This window comes from Haliotis cracherodii, unplaced genomic scaffold (assembly GCF_022045235.1).
Source record: "Haliotis cracherodii isolate W230 unplaced genomic scaffold, xgHalCrac1.p SCAF_13, whole genome shotgun sequence".
NCBI classification, from domain to species: Eukaryota; Metazoa; Mollusca; class Gastropoda; order Lepetellida; family Haliotidae; genus Haliotis; species Haliotis cracherodii.
The window spans coordinates 11,974,077-11,993,303 of record NW_027266268.1 but is presented as its reverse complement, the minus strand read 5'-3'; the positions used below and the strand labels follow the sequence as shown (position 1 = coordinate 11,993,303).

Sequence of the window (19,227 nt, the reverse complement as noted above, 5' to 3'; positions counted from 1 at the left end):
GGAATCATCACTGACTTAAACATCAATACTTTGTTGTCAAATGTCTGATCCGGGTTCGATTCTCTGTAAGGATATATCTGAAGACAATATTTGGTGTTCCCCTGCTTGAATGTTGTTTAAACCGGGCATCATCACTGATTATCTGTAATCGATTCGTATATTTTTCATTCCTATTTTGCCTTTTACGCCTATTGGAATCTGTTTCGAGGGAGAGTCGGGACTGGATATTGTCTGGCATTTTCGGATTATATTTAAATCTAAATGCAATTCAATCACTCCCTCCAAGAACGTTATATGCTTTGATGACATATAAAGTTATCCTTAAATGAACCAGACAAACTCATTTTTTGATCGGTTCAGATATGTATTTCTGAATATACACAAAAAACTTCTTCTGATTCGTCATGCGTTCTTTTTACTCAGCTAGAGTATCGTGTTGTATCTTCGACAGTGAAGTGGGTAGTTACTAGTACATTTAAAGGGGTTTTCTCTCATTTCTTCTTTCCTTGATCCTATATGGTATATTTAACACAAGTGTATATGCACTATTCATTTCGTAAAGCAAAACGAAATATTTTGATCGGGTTCAGATTTATTCTGAGTATACAGATATATGCATTTCAGAACTAGGCTTCTTCGCCTTCTCCTTCTTCCTCGTCAAACTCTCCCTCTTCCTCGGCGGTAGCGTCCTGGTACTGTTGGTATTCGGACACCAAGTCGTTCATGTTGGACTCAGCCTCAGTGAACTCCATCTCATCCATACCCTCGCCAGTGTACCAGTGAAGGAAAGCCTTGCGACGGAACATGGCTGTGAACTGCTCGGAGATACGTTTGAAGATCTCCTGGATGGCTGTGCTGTTACCAATGAAGGTAGACGACATCTTGAGACCACGTGGTGGGATGTCACAGACGGCTGTTTTAACGTTGTTTGGGATCCATTCGACAAAGTAGCTGCTGTTTTTGTTTTGAACGTTGAGCATCTGTTCGTCAACCTCCTTCATGGACATGCGACCTCGGAACATGGCAGCCACGGTTAGGTAGCGGCCGTGACGGGGATCACAGGCAGCCATCATGTTCTTGGCATCGAACATCTGCTGGGTGAGTTCGGGCACAGTCAGGGCACGGTACTGCTGGCTTCCTCTGGATGTGAGTGGAGCGAATCCGGGCATGAAGAAGTGGAGACGAGGGAAGGGCACCATGTTGACCGCCAATTTACGGAGATCGGCGTTCAACTGTCCGGGGAATCGAAGACATGTTGTTACTCCGGACATGGTGGCGGACACCAGATGGTTGAGGTCACCGTAGGTTGGTGTGGTCAGCTTGAGTGTCCTGAAGCAGATGTCGTAGAGAGCCTCGTTGTCAATACAGTAGGACTCGTCAGTGTTCTCAACCAGCTGATGTACAGACAAGGTAGCGTTGTAGGGCTCAACTACTGTGTCTGACACCTGAAAAAAGAAAACATGACATTGTACATTGCCAGATCACAGAATTGTGTTTAGGCCACGTTTGCGTCTTTGCTATTTGGCGCTTAAGGTCGCCATCATCAATATTCTAAAAACATGTATATCAAGACGACCTGTATAAAATCGACTCTGGAATCGGGAATCGGTGGTTGATATGGGACGCAACGCCCCCACACCGCCGAGGAGCGATCACACGCAATAAACAAAATCATCAAGCGTCACCACACTATTCATTAAATGCACCGCCCCTCTAATGACAAGAAGTTTCTTGGCCTCATTTAACAGACTGACGTGATAAACCTACACGTACAGTACTATCTTGGCATATTGTCAATGTGTGCAGCTTTTATACATACCTTTGGTGACGGCACAACTGAGAAGGTGTTCATGATCCTGTCGGGGTACTCCTCCCTGATCTTGCTGATGAGGAGAGTGCCCATGCCAGAGCCGGTGCCGCCACCCAGGGAGTGGGTCAGCTGGAAGCCTTGCAGACAGTCACAGCTCTCCGCCTCCTTCCGGACAACATCCAACACGGAGTCTACCAGCTCGGCGCCCTCTGTGTAGTGACCCTTGGCCCAGTTGTTGCCAGCACCGCTCTGACCGAAAACAAAGTTGTCTGGACGGAAGATTTGACCGAAAGGACCGGATCGGACAGAGTCCATGGTTCCGGGCTCCAGATCCACGAGAACAGCACGGGGAACATATTTGCCTCCTGGAAAAATATTTGTTAAGGTCAATATCCAATATCCAAATAACCAGTGTATGTCTTTGATCTTGGGATATTACCTGGAACTGCATGTTGTAATAGTATCGCTATCATCGTTTTCCATGGTATTATCGTCCTGTCATGCTGATCGTATTTGAGCACATTAATGATACGTTGTTTTGCTTGTGAAGAAAATTTAATAACCAGACACAATTACACACCTGTTGCCTCGTTGTAGTAGACGTTGATTCTCTCCAGTTGCAGGTCGGAGTCACCGTGGTAAGTGCCGGTGGGGTCAATGCCGTGCTCATCAGAGATCACCTCCCAGAACTAAAAAGTAGAAGAGTAACGTGAACTATGGCAAAACGTCGCTCAACATGAATGAAAGATATATGTATCAACGGAGGGTGTCGTATTTTCGTCAATCGAAACACCTGAAACGTATTTAGCTTCATATTATTCCGATTCTTTGGGGAGTCATTTTAGCGCGATAATTGATTTCCAGTGGTTTATATTAATTGATATCTGATCAAAAACAATCAAGTTGTATTCTGTAAATAAGGTGTAGTTTGATCAACAAAATTACTGTAAAAAGTGGATAACAGCGTATAACAAGCGTAAACGCGACAACATTCATTCTATAATTATATGAAATATCTGCAAAAAAGCAGCGTCGTTACCTTTGACAGGAATTGTTTACGAGGATTGAATTTCAAAGAGGACCGTACGAATCGTGCTCATTAGCCGTTTGATCAGGGTTACAGCAGTCAAGGCGTTCGTGAAGCTTTCAAAATGTTTTATGTAGACATGTGGAAGACAATTTCAAATTTGACGCCAAATAATGTTCGTTGCAATTCCCTACTATGCATATGGATACTTACAATATCATTCCGGAAATGGTTTACTTCGATATTTACCCTTGATTATCTCAGCAAAATTCCCAAATCATAACTATGCAGCTAACCAATCAGGAAAATGCCTTGAATTCAATTCAGCAATAATGGATGATGAAGCTTCAGACCATTTGGCTTCTTCAAATATTTCGCCACAGGATGAATTATTTGTAAAGCGTTTCAGATTGTATTGTGGGCATGTACGTGGTTTATTGGTGTATACGTGATGCTGCCTGGTGAATGTTTGTGCGAGTCCTACAAAACGGCATGTACACAGCTTGTTCATATACTTAGTGCGGACATTGAGATTCCTTCCACAACAAACTCACCTTAGCTCCGATCTGGTTGCCGCACTGGCCAGCTTGCATGTGGACGATCTCACGCATGTTGAAGTTAGGAGTTGTGTGTTGGAAATGTCCTTTCACTTATTTGAGCAAATGGTTGACTTGATCCTTGACAGAACAAGACTTCGCCTTATATAGGTTCTGGCGAATGCGTTGCATGCGTTGTCTGGCAACAAGGCTCACATCTTACTGCAGATTAGCGAATCGTTAATGACTGTCGATAACAAGCTAATGCTAATCCCCACCAACAGCTTGAGATAATCTACTATCGTTGGATCATAGGTTTTCGGGCGTCATACGTTTTCGGACAGCCATGTTTATCGCGATTACTCGCTCTATAACGTGGGGTGTAACTTCACACAGAAATTGTAAATACTCAGATGATGGCTTAAATAGCTTGTTTTAAGAGAAAGTTGTCTTCTATGAGCGAATGAGATGCTCTACAGTTGTTCATGTGATTAGAGAGAAAACTACGACTGTTTCTTAAGCGTCTGAAAACCCATAACACGGGGATATATTGTATTCTTCTGAATTAGTCAGATGAAATAGCTAGGCCAATGCTACTTCAACACCGGTTTGTGCAACATAAAATACTAAAATACTACTTACTACTATTACTACTACTACTACTACTACTACTACTACTACTACTACTACTACTACTACTACTACTACTACAAATACTACTACTACTACTGATACTATAATAATAATGATAATAATGATGATGATGATGATGATGATGATGATAATAATGATAATGATAATGATAATGATAATGATAATGATAATGATAATAATTATAACAATTATAATAATTAATTAAAATAATAATATATAGTTCATGATTGCCTACATTACACTAACATAATTTGTTTGCTTTTGTGCATTCAAACGTACATCATTAGCTCGGATGCCTTTAACGCGATATGCCGTCTAAGACGATATATTCACAGCAGAATCCATGTCAGCATTATGATCTCATATCCCGCGCCCTGATTGACTCAAACATCAACTAAATCGACATTGTGTCAATAGTCCCGATTACGTTGGGACAATGAGGTTTAAATGCATACCATTGTGTTCCAAACCTACGAGGCATTAAAAGCTACTAATTCCTGCGATGTCGTTAGATATTTAAAGGGACTCTCATTAAAGGGACTTAAACTTTAAGTGGACTCTGAACACCTGATTCATTCGTCAATTGTTGAAGCCCGATAAATGGAGTTGTTTATACAGTATTAGCAACAAGACACATTATAGTGACCCACGGGGTTCGTTTGCATGGACAATTTGGCTGTTAAACTTGAACGGATATTGCTGTATAAACAATGTGTTGACAGATCGCTACTCACCAGATGCCAGTGACGAGCTTATCAAGACAAACGTGTGACTGGTGTTTGTCGTAGGTGTCGACCTATATTTAGGCCATGGATTGTTATGAGCTAGCTTACGGACTTTCTTCTCAAACCTTTGTTCAATGGTCGAATTAAAAATAAATTTAATATCTTCAATATTTTTGGTAAGAATGAAGGGTCGATAGGACGAACAAACAATTCGAATTCACTATTTGCCTTTAGGCTATTTTTTTGCGAAATGTAAAGGGATTGGTATGCAAGCATCAATATGATTAAGTGAAGTATATTTGAAGGTTATTTCTTTGTTCCTTTGCTGTTTAACGCCACACTCCGCAATAATCGAGTCGTCACCGGGCAACCCAGTGACGGACATTATGAGCATCTTTCGACAAGCATATGGGTGTTGGAGAAACACTGTAGACACATGCAGACACTTTCATGTTTCTGTTTGATCTAACGAAGACGTCTAAAAGGTTTTTGATACCTCTGAAATTCATTACACGGAGGAACGATAAACGTATTGCTATTCCATTTGGGATTAGAATTGAGTTGACGAAAGCAGACCATTCGCCATATCCGATTTTGTTATATCGGGAGTTGGTTATGACTATGTACACACTTGTAAAGTTAGTAAACTGTACACAAATACACGCGTTATACACTTGCGTCTACTACACGCAAAGAGATGTTTTGTTTTTGTTGCATGTTAATAACTGAGTCTGGACAAGGCAAATCAGGGATGGCTATTTTGACAATCGTGCCACGCTGAAATTAGCCACAACACCGAGTCTTGTCACATCACCTGAGCCATATTACTCGATCCATTAAGTCCCTTCTTATGACAGTATCCATACTCATGCACGTTATTTGGGATCTATTCTCATACAGAATCCACACGGGGAAGTTTTCACATTTGCTGTAATTCCATCGAATAGAATTTCATGCATTGATTTACAAAATAGATAAACATGATCTCATACTTTTGTTTAATGTCCGTTTTCAGGTATCGACATTCCACTTTTGACAAAAAATGTAATTATTATTGAATCTTTCAATGATTATTTCATCCAAACAAACTGCTTTAGTAGCTATAGTTTAAACATGTAACATGTTTTTCGAGGACCGATTACGTTTTGTATGATAAAATGTACTACCTTACTTGAGCTAAATAACAATATGTTTCATATGTACATCAAATAATTGTCTATAGGATGTCTTGATGGTTTCGATTATAAGCGTATTTAGAGGTTTGCAAATAGGTATTTTGTTTGTTGAGCAATATAGGTAATACTATTCATTTCTTGGAAATATAATATTGTTCAAACTACACTTATAGACAAACAGTCTTTTGTTTCAGACTGATCTTGAGACCGAAGTACGATGTAAAGTTATGAACACGACATGTTTCTACTCGGCGTTACGGTCTGATATCTTAGATCTGTTTATCTCGAACTTTGAATAACTCGATAATGTTCAGGACGACCGGAGACGGCTCTGGACGCCATGAAAGGGCCTATTAGTTTCACCATTACAAGGTCACCGATGTCTCCTGACCGACACGCTCTTTCAAAATACTTAAACCAGGAATGTCTGCAAAGTCTGTCCAATAATACAACATAGAAAATTTAAACAATCTTATTAGATACTGTCTAACACACGAGTAAATGTACATGGCGACGTTGATGGCGATGATGGTGACGATGGTGAAAACGGTACGAAATGGCGGCGATGATGATTACAAAGACAACATTCTCATTTTTATTTATGATCTGGGATAACCGAAACCACGGGGCAAAAGAAAGTAGACACTTGAAAATTGTATTTGACCAAATTATTACAGACGTTATCAAAATATTACTAGGCTGAAAATAGTCGCCGAAACACAATAAACTTGACGTCCAAAAGGCATCTGTGATATTTGTATCAAACACTTCCCCATTGACCAACCATTTCTTGTTTGTTTCATTTTTAAAATTAACTACCACTACGCATTGGTGAATACTTTATTTTGCCCGGCAGCTTACATTCACAAGGGGGCGGTCGGGTAGCCTAGTGGTTAAAGCGTTAGCTCGAAACGCCAAAGACCCGTATTCGATTCCCGACATGGATACAATGTGTGAAGCCCATTTACCCCGCCGTGATATTACTGGAATATTGCCAAAAGCGGCGTAAACCCATACTCACTCACATTCACAAATGCATACTGGATCAACATAAAGACCATACGCTTACCCATGACAAATAGTGAGGCTCCTTTTTTTTTTTCTGTCTATACTTATGTTATTGAACTTGTTGTAAATCACAAACTATTGGAATATTGTTGTAAACAAAATAACCTCAAACAAACGATCCGATTACTATTACTTACAGGACTGAAAGTTATTGTAATACCCTGTGTCTATACAGATTCATATCAATGTAAAATATCTGCCATTCTTATTCACCTTGCATGTTACAGACACCTAATTCCATTGTTGAGCATAATATGTACTGCTTGACCATAAACTCGTCAGTTAAACAGGTCACCAGTGAAGATATTGCAAAATATGGATAAAGAGTTGAAGGTGAGATCTCCTCGCTCCACAACATACATCAACATACTGACATCTCCAAGTTGCTCTGGACGTTTGGGGAATCCGATGACTCATCCACTCACAACGACCAGCCACGAGACACATAAATCCTTATTAATACTCGTGCATGATATGTTATTTTTAAATAAAGGTCATCAGACTTAAATTTGAAAACATTCATTCACCTGTCAGGTGTGATGAAGGTATTATAATGTCGAATGGTGTTTGGTAGTGATGACTCGAGTATGCTCAACATATAAATTGAAAATACTTGGAATGACGACTCGTATCATCGTTACTATGTTTGTCGACATAGGGGTACAAAACAAAGGTATGAGGATCATCTGGTCATACTCTTATCTCTACAGTCATCATCACGTGGATTTTTATCAGTTACAATTTCACAATTGGGAGGGGCTTGTGTTAAGATAAAAAGAGGTTATACGAGTTCCCGCTCACTTCTAAATCGGTATTGCTCACAGAAACATGGAATCTTTAAAGATGTAAGTAACTTTTACTGGTATTTGCCAATATGTAAATGTGATGTCTTTTTCATTTGTATGCACAATAATACTGCTATTGTGTTAACATTATATTTTTCAGTCCCATAACATTGCAGTCAAATGAAAGTATACGCCCATGCCTTAAGATGGCTAAACACGACACAAACACGAATTGTTATTCAGTGGTGATGAATTTGATAGGGTATCAAGGTTGGGTCTTGCAGTTTTCAGTTTACATTGTTCGGCGACTGTTTTGAGGCTCCAAATGCTACGATAACATTTGTTACCTTAAAGGACAAATCCAATTTTTAAGTGTAACTTTCTTTTGTCCAGTTGTTTATGTCACGTCACAGGTATGTATTAATATGTGTTTTAAGCGTTATAAGTTGATTTGTACGGGACCATGACACGATATGGCAGAAATTCTGCCGATATGATTCTACATTGTAACTCACTCACTTGTTTCGGGCCTTTATAAATACCACACAAAATTCTGATATTTGAGATCAACAGGGTACTTTTGTTCATTAATGAAAAGAAATGTCGTGTATACTCAATAGAATACTTAACATTGTTTAAGACATTAGATTGATGGTCAGGAAATGAATACATGCACAGGACGTTATCTGTGTATAGAGCACGCATAATGTCAATGAAAATATTATATATAATGTCTCTAGAAAGATCCTGATTTCAAACTTGGGTTGATCCTCAGCGGCTGTATATTATTACCACGGTCAATGGATCAGAAATTCATTCTCAGCTCCCTAGGGAGTATACAGCCCAGGTTGCCTTGGAGGCACTTGAAGGTTAACAGCCACATAACCCTCTCATCCTATCGAGTACCCATTCACTGGGTGGACACTGGCATATTTCATTACGTGCTGGCCACTACAATAGCAGAACATGTATTTTCAATACTTGAAAATTGTGTTTTACTTGTTTCACACATTAGATATATTTCACTTGATATAGGCACTGAATGATCTATAATTGCACAATTGAAATGTATATTTGTAACACTGACCATCATGTAGAAGACAAAACTTCATGTTTTTACTACACAGTAATGTTCCTAGGTTTGATTTTACGACCTCCGAGGAAGATGATTGTGAAACTTTATGCCTCAGCAGCTGTGTGATATTTGCCAAGATAGAGTAAATATATTATTCAGTATCTTATTCTTTGCAAAGTTGACTTGATGACACATGCGAATTAATCTTGCAATATCACTTGCGCCTACTCTTGACGTTTTCTTTGTTATCTGTTTTAGATTACTTGTTTGTTTCTTCATTGGTGTTTCGTACGGATACCGACATTTCCAAGACACAATACCCAACGGGGACGCGGTACCACACCCATGCAAGATCAACTTCTTATGGCGGGGGGTGGGGCACAAGAATCCCCAGGGTGGGGGAGACAGGAATCCATTTGGTCTCGATTTCCAGCAGGTGAAACAGGTAGGATGATTTTCTTTGTATGTACTTGAAAACCACGCGAAGTCATGTGAACCATCGAAAACATCGAGTTATCCACACAAGCGAATAGTTGACAATGCTGATAATGATTCTGTTCGGTCTATGATATTGACATTGAGTAACATTTAATGTCGTTGACATGATGTTTTGGAAAATCACAGTAGGTCATCTTGATGTTGGAGAACACCAAAGAGCCATGCCGTGCTTAGACGTTTAGACGTGAAAGATGTATCGAGGAAATACAAAAATACTTTAAATTAGTGAATATTCCACCTACAAATCCTTACTACAACTGAGAAATATCTATCATCGATTAAGACAGTAAATTTAAGAAGAGCTGTAACACAGTTTAGCTGATGGTGTTTGAATGATTTTAAAATACATAAATACAGAACGTCTATGCGTTCTGTAAAGAAGATTGTGATGAATACCATACACTATTGATATGTGTAGCTTATACTAACTTAAGGTCAAGATATTTGCCTTTATATAATTATGAATATCCTACCATGCACAAATTTGCATCGCTGGTCAAAACAAATGACAATAACATTTTATTCCAGCTAGTTCTTTATATTAATTTTTTTTTACAAATTCAAAATTTTCTCAAGTATTATCCAATCATCTGTACTATTGGCCTCATGGCCAGACTATACGAAGAAAGATCTGTTCTGTACTGTTCCGAAATACTAAGCTAACAATATGCAAAGCACGAATGTATGCCATTGGCTCTCGGAAGGTAAGGTTGAAGAGTTCATGAACAAATGATTTCATACGAATACGAATGGTACTCTGCGCAGAGTTAAGCCGCATGGAGTTGACCATATTATCTCAAGGCATGGTCCGTGGTCTGTCTGCAGCATACCTTGGTCGTTGGTTACACTAAAGTGATAAACAAAAAGGACCGGTGACACTTTTGACTTGAATCCTACATTAAACTGACGTGCCGTAATGTATCTGAAGTACAGTTGAATGTGGTATTAAAACCATTTCCTCCTTCACAAAGGTTGTGTTTGATCATATCCATAGGATTCAACCATTACCCTCAGGTGAATCTGAACAAACGGGTGAAAGATACGTTGTGTTGTTTGCATTGCTTCTCTGGCTATTGATACAAACCGATACAAACCAGGGTATCCTTTAATTAGGTAACTGTTTTCTCGACCGGATCGGAGCGTGTTTTTAACGGAGGACATTGGCTTATCTGCACAGTGTAATGCTCAATGGCCCACTTTACTACTCACTCGTCGTTGTAAGCATTTATCATTAAACCCCACATGGAGATCATTGACTAAACTGGTATGTCACAATGTTGTGTTGGTTTCGACTGAGCATGTGATTGTGACGTCCCTACATTGGTTTCAGTAGAGAACACCACTTTTCTATATTTAATATTAATCTGCTTTGTGTACAAACGAATTCGTTTACATCTTACACATGTGACATGATTCAAAAGTGAAAAATCAATCGGATTTCCAAGGTTTTATATAACTGATATTAGAGTTATGTTTTAAATGAGAAGTACAAAACGAGATGTTGTAAAACAAAATGGAAATCTCAACTTTTTTGTCAGTTAAACATAGAATCATAAAGAAAAGTCAAGACGAATATGCCGTAGGTATACATAAGGTTGATAGTGGTGAACCTAAGACCCATCCATGGCTGCAAAGCTGGGTCTGTTTCCAAAGGACGTACGTTTTCACTAGAAATGATGAACGGGTGGCCCAGTCGTCCAAGGCGCCGCGATTCGCTGTGCAGAGTTGCGTCCCTTGGACACGCCAGGAACCAACGATTGTGGGTTTGAATCCCGGTTCTCCCCGATTATGGTTCTAGGTTTGTAAGCACCATACCCGTGCTCGTGGGTTTCAGCGAAGTGGTAAACGTCTGAGACCTGCATCACTTCGGGCTTTCCTCCCACATGAAGCTGACACGCCGTGATATAACTTGAATACTGTTAAAAGCGGCGTTAAACCCAACTCACTCACTCACTCGTAAATAATGTAATGTTATGTCCTTAATGTGACCCTTAATGGCATTCTTGTAAAAGGTGGCTTGTCAATATTTCGTTCCAGTGGACTACAGAACTGTGCCAGAAGGATTCTGATGGGGACGGGATGACCAATGGTCAGGAGCTAGGAGATCCAGACTGTGTGTGGCATCCGGGCAGTTTCCCCTCGAGGACCAAGAACATCACACATCCAGGTATATTCACCTGTTCCGTCACAGTGTTACATATAGCTGTGAACGTTCTTACGAAATGTTATAGTGTAAAATACAGTCTTTTAACACAAAAATAATGCTTTGAAATGATGCATCATAATCGTTGTGTCGTGTGACAGGAAAATGGAAATTCATATTAGTGGAGGCATGTCAATTAGTTACATTCAAGGACACAAGGTAAGACTAAACAGGCTGAAATAACATGGTTATACAATTCCAATTAATTCTGAAAAATAAATCACTTTAATCCACTTTGATTCAAACCATTTTAAGACATTATGTACGGTCTCTTTAAGGACGTTCATAAAATATCGACGCTTTAAAAATATTTACCCGTATTTACTGTTGACTCCCTGAATATACTAATACCTCGGCAATGTCGGACAAATCTCATTTATGAGCAGGGGGGTTAGGTTTGGTATTTCCAGGACATTCTCACAATTTTCACGTCGCTTATCTTAAACTTTTCTTCCTAAACCGTTTCTCATATCTCTCCCATCTTTGAATGCGATCGTTCGGCTAATGCGTTTATCTGCATTGCCCAGCTACATCAACTGGGAACAACTTACGACGTCATCAAGTTGCGAGTGCATGTTCGAATCTCCAAAAATGACGTCATGATCGAACAATGTTTTATCGTGAAATAAACAACATTTCGTTCTTCATCGTTCTTTGCGATTTATCGCGTAGTTATCTTATATAAAGAACTGGGTATATCAATGCTCTGCTGTCAAGATCCATGCAAGGAGTGAAAAAGACGTTTACGGAACATTAATGAAAATATTTCACTTTCCGACGCAAACAGACTGCATTGTCTTATCGTTTAGAACTCATATGGTTCAGGTCTGTTGTCATGGTAGAGAGTTTATTTGAATCTGCGTCAACTGAGCCATAGAACGACTACGTCGTGGTGCTTCTCTCATTCACTTTAGCTGTTAGCAATTTGTGACCTGTCGTACAATGTGAAGGAATTTGTTAGATAACGTACGCCGTACCATTCGCTATTTGATTCGTCCATGGTTACTGGACCCGTGAAGATTCCGGGTCAGAATAGGTCTTAGCAACCCATGCTTGCTGTAAAAGGTGACCATGCTTGTCGTAAAAGGCGACTAACGGAATTGGGTGGACAGGCTCGCTGACGTGGTTGATGCATGTCATCGAACCCAATTGCGTGGATCGATGCTCATGATATTAATCACTGGATTTTCTGGTCCAGACTCGATTATTCACAGAACGCCGTCATAATGCTGGAATATTGATGAGTGCGGCTTTAAACAACAAACCGACCAACCAACCATGGTACCTTACTGTGTGGCGTGATAATGGCGATACCTGAACTACACGTATGTCGTTAAAGGACTAGCAAACTAATTCACGCAGTGAACACAAAGTAATACCAGTAGACATCCTCAACCTAACTACTTCAATTGCAACTTCAGCAGCTAAACCGAAGGGCACGACAAGTGGTTGACATATACAACACGACCAAGCACGACATGAAGACAGCACCGTACCAAAACATCGTCAATATTAACGATGAATCGTGTGTAAAGACTAATGCCACTTTAATTGAGCACACTAATCCCGGATAATAATCCCCCCGATTGTGTCACTAATTTCGTTTCGAAACGGTTCCTCGTGACGTTAAATCCTCGTGTCCACCACTGCTGATCGAATCTAAGTTCGCCAGATTCTTGGTCTGTCAGCACAGTACACGTGTTCATGATTTTCACATTTGGGCTTTCCTTTCACATTAAGCTGACACGCCACGATAGAGCTGAAATACTATTCAAAGCGATGTTTTCATCTCTCGTCACGTTTTCTGATATACTGAATATCATAATTAGATGCATATGACTTTGAACCTTCATGGCCTCACCCAAGCGTCTCTCACTTCAGGTATCTGTGACCCCTGGGGAAGTCCTAAATGCACGGCCAAGAACGACTGGGTGTCTTGTACAGCTGGCGATTTTGTATGCAACGCCACAAAAGCTCCTGGTAAGTTGAACACTTAACCTCATCTACCTTGACTCACCAAAGAGGCAGGAGATGCGCCCAGTTTGACACACTGCAAAGTTTATAGTTGAAATTATCATTTGTGTAAAAACTGACAACTAGCCATTATCACTGTTGCTAATTGGCCTCGTGGACATGTCACATTTTAATGTTTCGGAAAGGTTTGCTGAAATTATTAGAAATGGGCAAAAGAATGACAACTATCATATTCCTCTTTCCTCCTCTTGTCAGTTATCGACTTCTGGCAAATGTTGCTTAACAGGAGTGAACAAAAGGTGATACTGACTCCAAGAGGAAATCGAATTATGAGGAAGACCATGCTGAATCGCCACACCGATGCAATGCTTAAGATATATATGTACGTTCCCTACTAACGTTACAGTACTTCCGTTTTCCAGAGGTGAAGAGCTTCACTCTGAGATATCCACCAACACGGGTGCCTCCGACTGAGACCAACTACTACTGCATGCCCTTCGACGTCAGCAAGTACATCGACATGTCACAGGACTACCACCTGATTGCAAATAAGCCAGAAATCAACAACACCAACGTCATGCACCACATCGTCCTCTTCGGATGCGATAATGATGGTAAATTTATGTTTACGTTATCAAAAGAGAATTATTGGTCTATCCTTATCGCAACATATACACACATGAAAAATCAAACCAATATGTCTGTCGATTAAATCGAAATCGCAATCACAGGGTTTGCCTGTTTTTAGGACCGACAAATATATCTTCCTTGAGTGGCATTAAAAGTTGGTATGATAAACCAGTTGGATGGTTCTGTGGATATACGATCAATGAGACGCTTCGGTGTAGATACTAACACAGTTATCAAGCATGCCATGATAATTATGTAAGGAGTGTCTTCACCAAAAACGTTGCATTCATGGTTACAAATAGAACAATCTCCCTTGTGCGACAAATGTTATCACAATAAATTCGTGATTTCTTTAAACCAATGATAACTTGTATACATTATCTTTAACAAAGGGATAGCCGCTGATATGTTTCATTGTTGACAGCTGACATAACAGACCATGCCACGCCCTGTTACATGTCCCAGAAGGGGTGCTCTCAAGTTCTTGGGCTCTGGACCCTGGGGCTGGATGGAACATGTGAATATGAAGAGGCAGGATATCGCATAGGTCGCACTGGCCCAAAGAAAATGGTTTTGCAGGTAAATAGTTCTTCTGGTCAATGCACTAGTTGTATGAGGAACGCAGTGCAGAGGTAAGCTTAATACTGCTTCGTAAGGTTCACGGCGAGGGTCGTAATAACAGTTTGGATGCTCTAGACCTATCCCCATTCCAACTTTATTTATCATGTTTCAGTTTCATTGGACTAACCCTGAGTTGAGAAGTGACTATGTTGACAGTTCTGGTTTGACCTTATATTACACGCCAAAACTGAGAAAGTACGATGCCGGATTCTTAGCTACCGGCCAACAGTATCTGGAGATTCCACCAGGTGCTAAGCGGTCCACGTTTGAGTCGACATGCACAGAAGAGTGCACCAACAAAATAATGAAGGGAAATATCTACATAACATCTGGTCTTAGCCATATGCATTATCTAGGTAAGATGTGTCTTTTAATACTAGGTAAGATGTGTCTTTTACCGATGAGACCCGTGAAGATCCGGGGTAGAATATGTCTTCATAACCCATGCTTGCCGTGAAAAGGCGACTATTCTTGTCGTAAGAGGCGACCAGCGGGATCGGGTGGTCAGGCTCGCTGGCTTGGTTGATGCTTGTCATCGATCCCAATTGCGTGGATCGATGCTCATGATATTAATCAATGGATTGTCTGGTCCAGACTCGATTATTAACAGACCGCCATCATATAGCTGGAATATGGCTGAGGGCGGGGTTAAACAACAAACCAACCAACCAACCAACTAATACCGATGCATCGGTATCTCTAGAATATGTCAACCATGACCATTCAGAGTCAGTTGTATTTCTCATTATTCATACCCGTACCCGAGGAAAGGATTCAGTTGGGATGAAGATGGTCAGTATAAACTGTGGGGCAAAAGAAAGTATACCGATGTTGTTGTCGTTCTTTAATGTAATTGAAAATTGAAATAATTGTTTTGCAATTTGATTACTCATTCCTGCAACAGCTTGTAAAAGGTGATATGTGGCTGGGTAATTATGTGTAAAAATGTATTGGTTCTATGACGGCAAAGGTAAATTGATATATATGTTATAAATTGATGCCGAAAAAAAACAAATTTCTTTATGGATTTTCAAAGATAAGATGTCTACGGTACCCATCAGCAGGTATATTTTATGGCATTTTTTAAATTTATAAAACGACAAAGGTAAATTGATATATATGTTATAAATTGATGCCGAAAAAAAACAAATTTCTTTATGGATTTTCAAAGATAAGATGTCTACGGTACCCATCAGCAGGTATATTTTATGGCATTTTTTAAATTTATAAAACGCTTAAAATGAAATTATATTTTAACAAATAGAAACCTTTTAGATTTTTTTAAAATATTGACTAAGCACCTGTATGGTTTATATTACATGATATCGCTAACTTCAGATACTATCATTTGAAAATCCAACTTGCGATCAAATCAACTAAGAGATATAGTTTATTTTGATCACCAGTTTATATGACTTTATAGTTGTGTATAAGGTACAGAATTGAGAAAATACTCACTTCATGTAAAGATTGAACTGGGACTGAATCGATTCAGAGAATAAATATATTGAACCATATTAACGTTTCATGTGCCCATCTACAGTTTGTCTAACATATGTACGTTTATCATATCAATATCTCCAGACAGAATCTTTTTGAAGACTATTTCTTGCAGGATTTGACGAGCAGGTTGAATTGTTCCGCAATGGTCAGAGGGTGGCCAAAGTTATCGACGACCCCACTTACTCCTATGACAACCCCCAGCTGAAAGTGTAAGTATTAAGGTTTCAACACTCGCGTTCATCTTATCTGGGAGCTACATGTATATGATGCCAATCCGTCTCAGACATCGTACTTCTCCGAACAGAGCTACCTCATATAGGCTAAGATGAAACGACAGTAAAAATAGCCATCCAATCCAATTTCACCCTATTGGTCACAGTAACCAGAGCATAAGTACTCGACTTGTGTCACCTCTGTGCAACAAATTGTGCGCAGAAGACGACAGGATCTCCAATGCCTCCACTTCAACAACGAAGCTGTTGTGGCGTATGTGTCCTTGTAGCACGACAGAATGGAGATCCAATAATATGCTGGATAATCGAGGAAAATACAATGTGACCTTTCAGGTACTCATCCCCGATTGAGGTGAGACAGGGTGACAGTTTGAAGACGACGTGCGTCTACAGGTCTGTGTCCAAGACCCGTACAACCATGTATGGAGAAGGTTCATATGATGAGATGTGCTATGGGCTTTTCTCCTACTTCCCAAAGCAAAACATGACCGGCTCTTGCACGACGTGGAAGAACTTCGATATCTGTAAGTTCGCCAAAGAGGATCATATAATTGACGGATGTGACATCGGAATGTTCGAAAACCTAACCAGTCCTGAAATGCGTGCGATCGTGAATGAGGTAAGCAACAAGCATCAAAGGCTATATAGTTATTGTTTATCTAATAGTTTAGTGATAAAGAATATATGATGATATTTTAGGATCAATGACATTCAACATCTGCTTATAACGACCACACGCCGAAGACCAGGGTTCGATTCCCGACATGGGTACAATGTGTGAAACCCATTTTGTGGTGTCCCCCGCCGTGATATTGCGGGAATATTGCTAAAAGCGGCGTAAAACCAAACTCACTCACTCACTATAACGACCAGTGAGTGAGTGAACAGGGTCTTTCAGTATACCAGCCGAAGTGTTATAATGGAAAAAATACATTCCAAATTGTATGGACCATTCATACAAAATGGCGGCCGTCGTCTCGACAGCGCCGATGCTTTTTTGATATTTTGTACATGTAATGTAAGTAGTGGGGCTCAGATAATGATCTTTTAACATCGATGTGTCCTTTCTGCAAATATTACCAAGAAGATGAATACGATGTTTTATTGATATATCCAGTATATGACGATATAAGAACCAAATACTTGCCTAACTATTATTATACGTATCCATCACAAAGAAAATTTGTACAGTTAACGAACAGCAAAAATAGCCACATTCTTCTCAGACTTGCAGTTTGTATTTATAAGCTATTTGAAAGAAGGATAAGACTTTGAATATAAATAAAACTGTGTACACCTATTTAGCTACAATCTAATCAGTATATACAAGTGGTGCTCCACGAGGAGTTTTCTTACAAAAAAATGTCGTACTATTGGCCTCATGGCCACAAATACGAAATATATCTGTCTGTCTATATCTCATATTACCGGTAATAAAACAAGATTATCCTAATGTTTTATCATATGTTAGTGGGGCTCAACACCTATGTTCCATATTTGCGATATTTTATATGTTGACCTTTGCACTTCAAACATAGGGAACGCTGAAACTTTCTATCTTATCTATCTTTCTTTCTTTCTTACACAGTTTTTTGGGTGTGTTCAAAATGTACCGAAATTTAGTGTGCGTGTGCGTGGTTAGTGGTGTTGTTTCATCTGTTGACATTTAAAAAAAGATTGGCATTGCTTTAACCATTGCACTTTGACTCTCGTATATTCTCGCAAAATCACTGATAGACCAAAGAAGCTGACACTTAACATGCATGCCTCTTTTAGTGTGTTCAAGATGTGTGAATCCCATCTTCAATATGGTCATATGGTTTTGTATCTGTCTTTATTGACATTTTGAAATGCTGACTGCATGTCAAGGTGCGCTGCAGACCCGTCACTAATGCCATGTATTTAGTGATGAAATACTGAATTGATCTGAATACATACAATCGATATATCCATCGAGTGAAATAACGTGTCAGTCTGCCTTAATGACACTATGTTTGATTAGTAAAACAAGACATATACCTCATCCACTGACGTGACAAACGATGTCAGGTCATCCGATGAGATTACGGGGAAAAAAGCCTTCATATATTAAACAATAATGTTTTGTAGGTTTGTTTACACAAAAACGTGATTGGTTCTAGGTGATGGATAGCTGCAACCACTATGGATCCTGCAGACCGGAATGTCCAGCTGTTCTTGCCCGACTCAACAAACATCCTTGTTTTCAAGGGGAATTGGGGGAATTCCTGCTTTTCAATTTCGCTGACGGACACGATCCACAGAGGATTAAATTTGCGCATGCGCTGAGGTCATGTGACAAGGCAGCTGACCCTGTTGAAATGAAGTATCCGATGTCGGCAGCTGCCCGTGCAGCATCCTCCGTTGTCTCTGGCATGGTTGTAGCAGCTGTGCTTGCCTTAGGTCTGTAAGTCCGTCATGGCGAAATGAGTGGTATCTGGTGATAACATTTAAGATAAATTCTTTTGACAATGTTTTCTATGGTTAACGCTAAATTTTATAGACATATATCTGTTACATGCTTCAGACACTTGTGATAATTTGTATATTGCACATGAAATAAAGGCTGAATTTATCGTCTTGGTACAATTCGTAAACATGTATAGCGAAACCAGGTCAATACGGACGGTACCGATCCAACTGAAATATTCCAGTTTGACAAGTTTCCGGTTTAAGGAATTATGGATATGGA

General features: G+C 39.7%; 2 protein-coding genes across 2 annotated transcripts; one reads left to right on the top strand and one right to left on the bottom strand.

The window, feature by feature from the left end:
• Positions 1-626: 626 nt before the first annotated feature.
• Positions 627-3,448, bottom strand: LOC139458908 (tubulin beta chain-like). Its single transcript, XM_071240343.1, has 5 exons — positions 3,392-3,448; positions 2,391-2,499; positions 2,250-2,255; positions 1,820-2,175; positions 627-1,445 (listed from the first exon to the last, which is right to left on the bottom strand). The coding sequence occupies exons 1-5, from the start codon at positions 3,446-3,448 to the stop codon at positions 627-629; spliced, it is 1,347 nt and encodes a 448-aa protein (XP_071096444.1).
• Positions 3,449-7,823: 4,375 nt separating this feature from the next.
• On the top strand, positions 7,824-18,946 carry LOC139458907 (tyramine beta-hydroxylase-like). The gene is made up of 10 exons (XM_071240342.1): positions 7,824-7,840; positions 9,114-9,300; positions 11,391-11,520; positions 13,438-13,536; positions 13,953-14,144; positions 14,585-14,739; positions 14,894-15,137; positions 16,397-16,493; positions 16,851-17,136; positions 18,659-18,946. Exons 1-10 carry the CDS (start codon positions 7,824-7,826, stop codon positions 18,944-18,946), a joined length of 1,695 nt encoding a protein of 564 aa, XP_071096443.1.
• Positions 18,947-19,227: the final 281 nt, after the last annotated feature.

Excerpts from the sequence above, each read along its gene's own strand:
- LOC139458908 (XM_071240343.1), bottom strand. The coding sequence starts at position 3,448 with ATGCGTGAGATCGTCCACATGCAAGCTGGCCAGTGCGGCAACCAGATC. Across the intron at positions 2,500-3,391 it reads GCAACCAGATCGGAGCTAAG|TTCTGGGAGGTGATCTCTGA; the intron begins GTGAGTTTGTTG and ends TCTACTTTTTAG. Across the intron at positions 1,446-1,819 it reads CAGTTGTGCCGTCACCAAAG|GTGTCAGACACAGTAGTTGA; the intron begins GTATGTATAAAA and ends TTCTTTTTTCAG.
- LOC139458907 (XM_071240342.1), top strand. Across the intron at positions 15,138-16,396 it reads TAGCCATATGCATTATCTAG|GATTTGACGAGCAGGTTGAA; the intron begins GTAAGATGTGTC and ends TATTTCTTGCAG. Across the intron at positions 17,137-18,658 it reads TGCGTGCGATCGTGAATGAG|GTGATGGATAGCTGCAACCA; the intron begins GTAAGCAACAAG and ends GATTGGTTCTAG.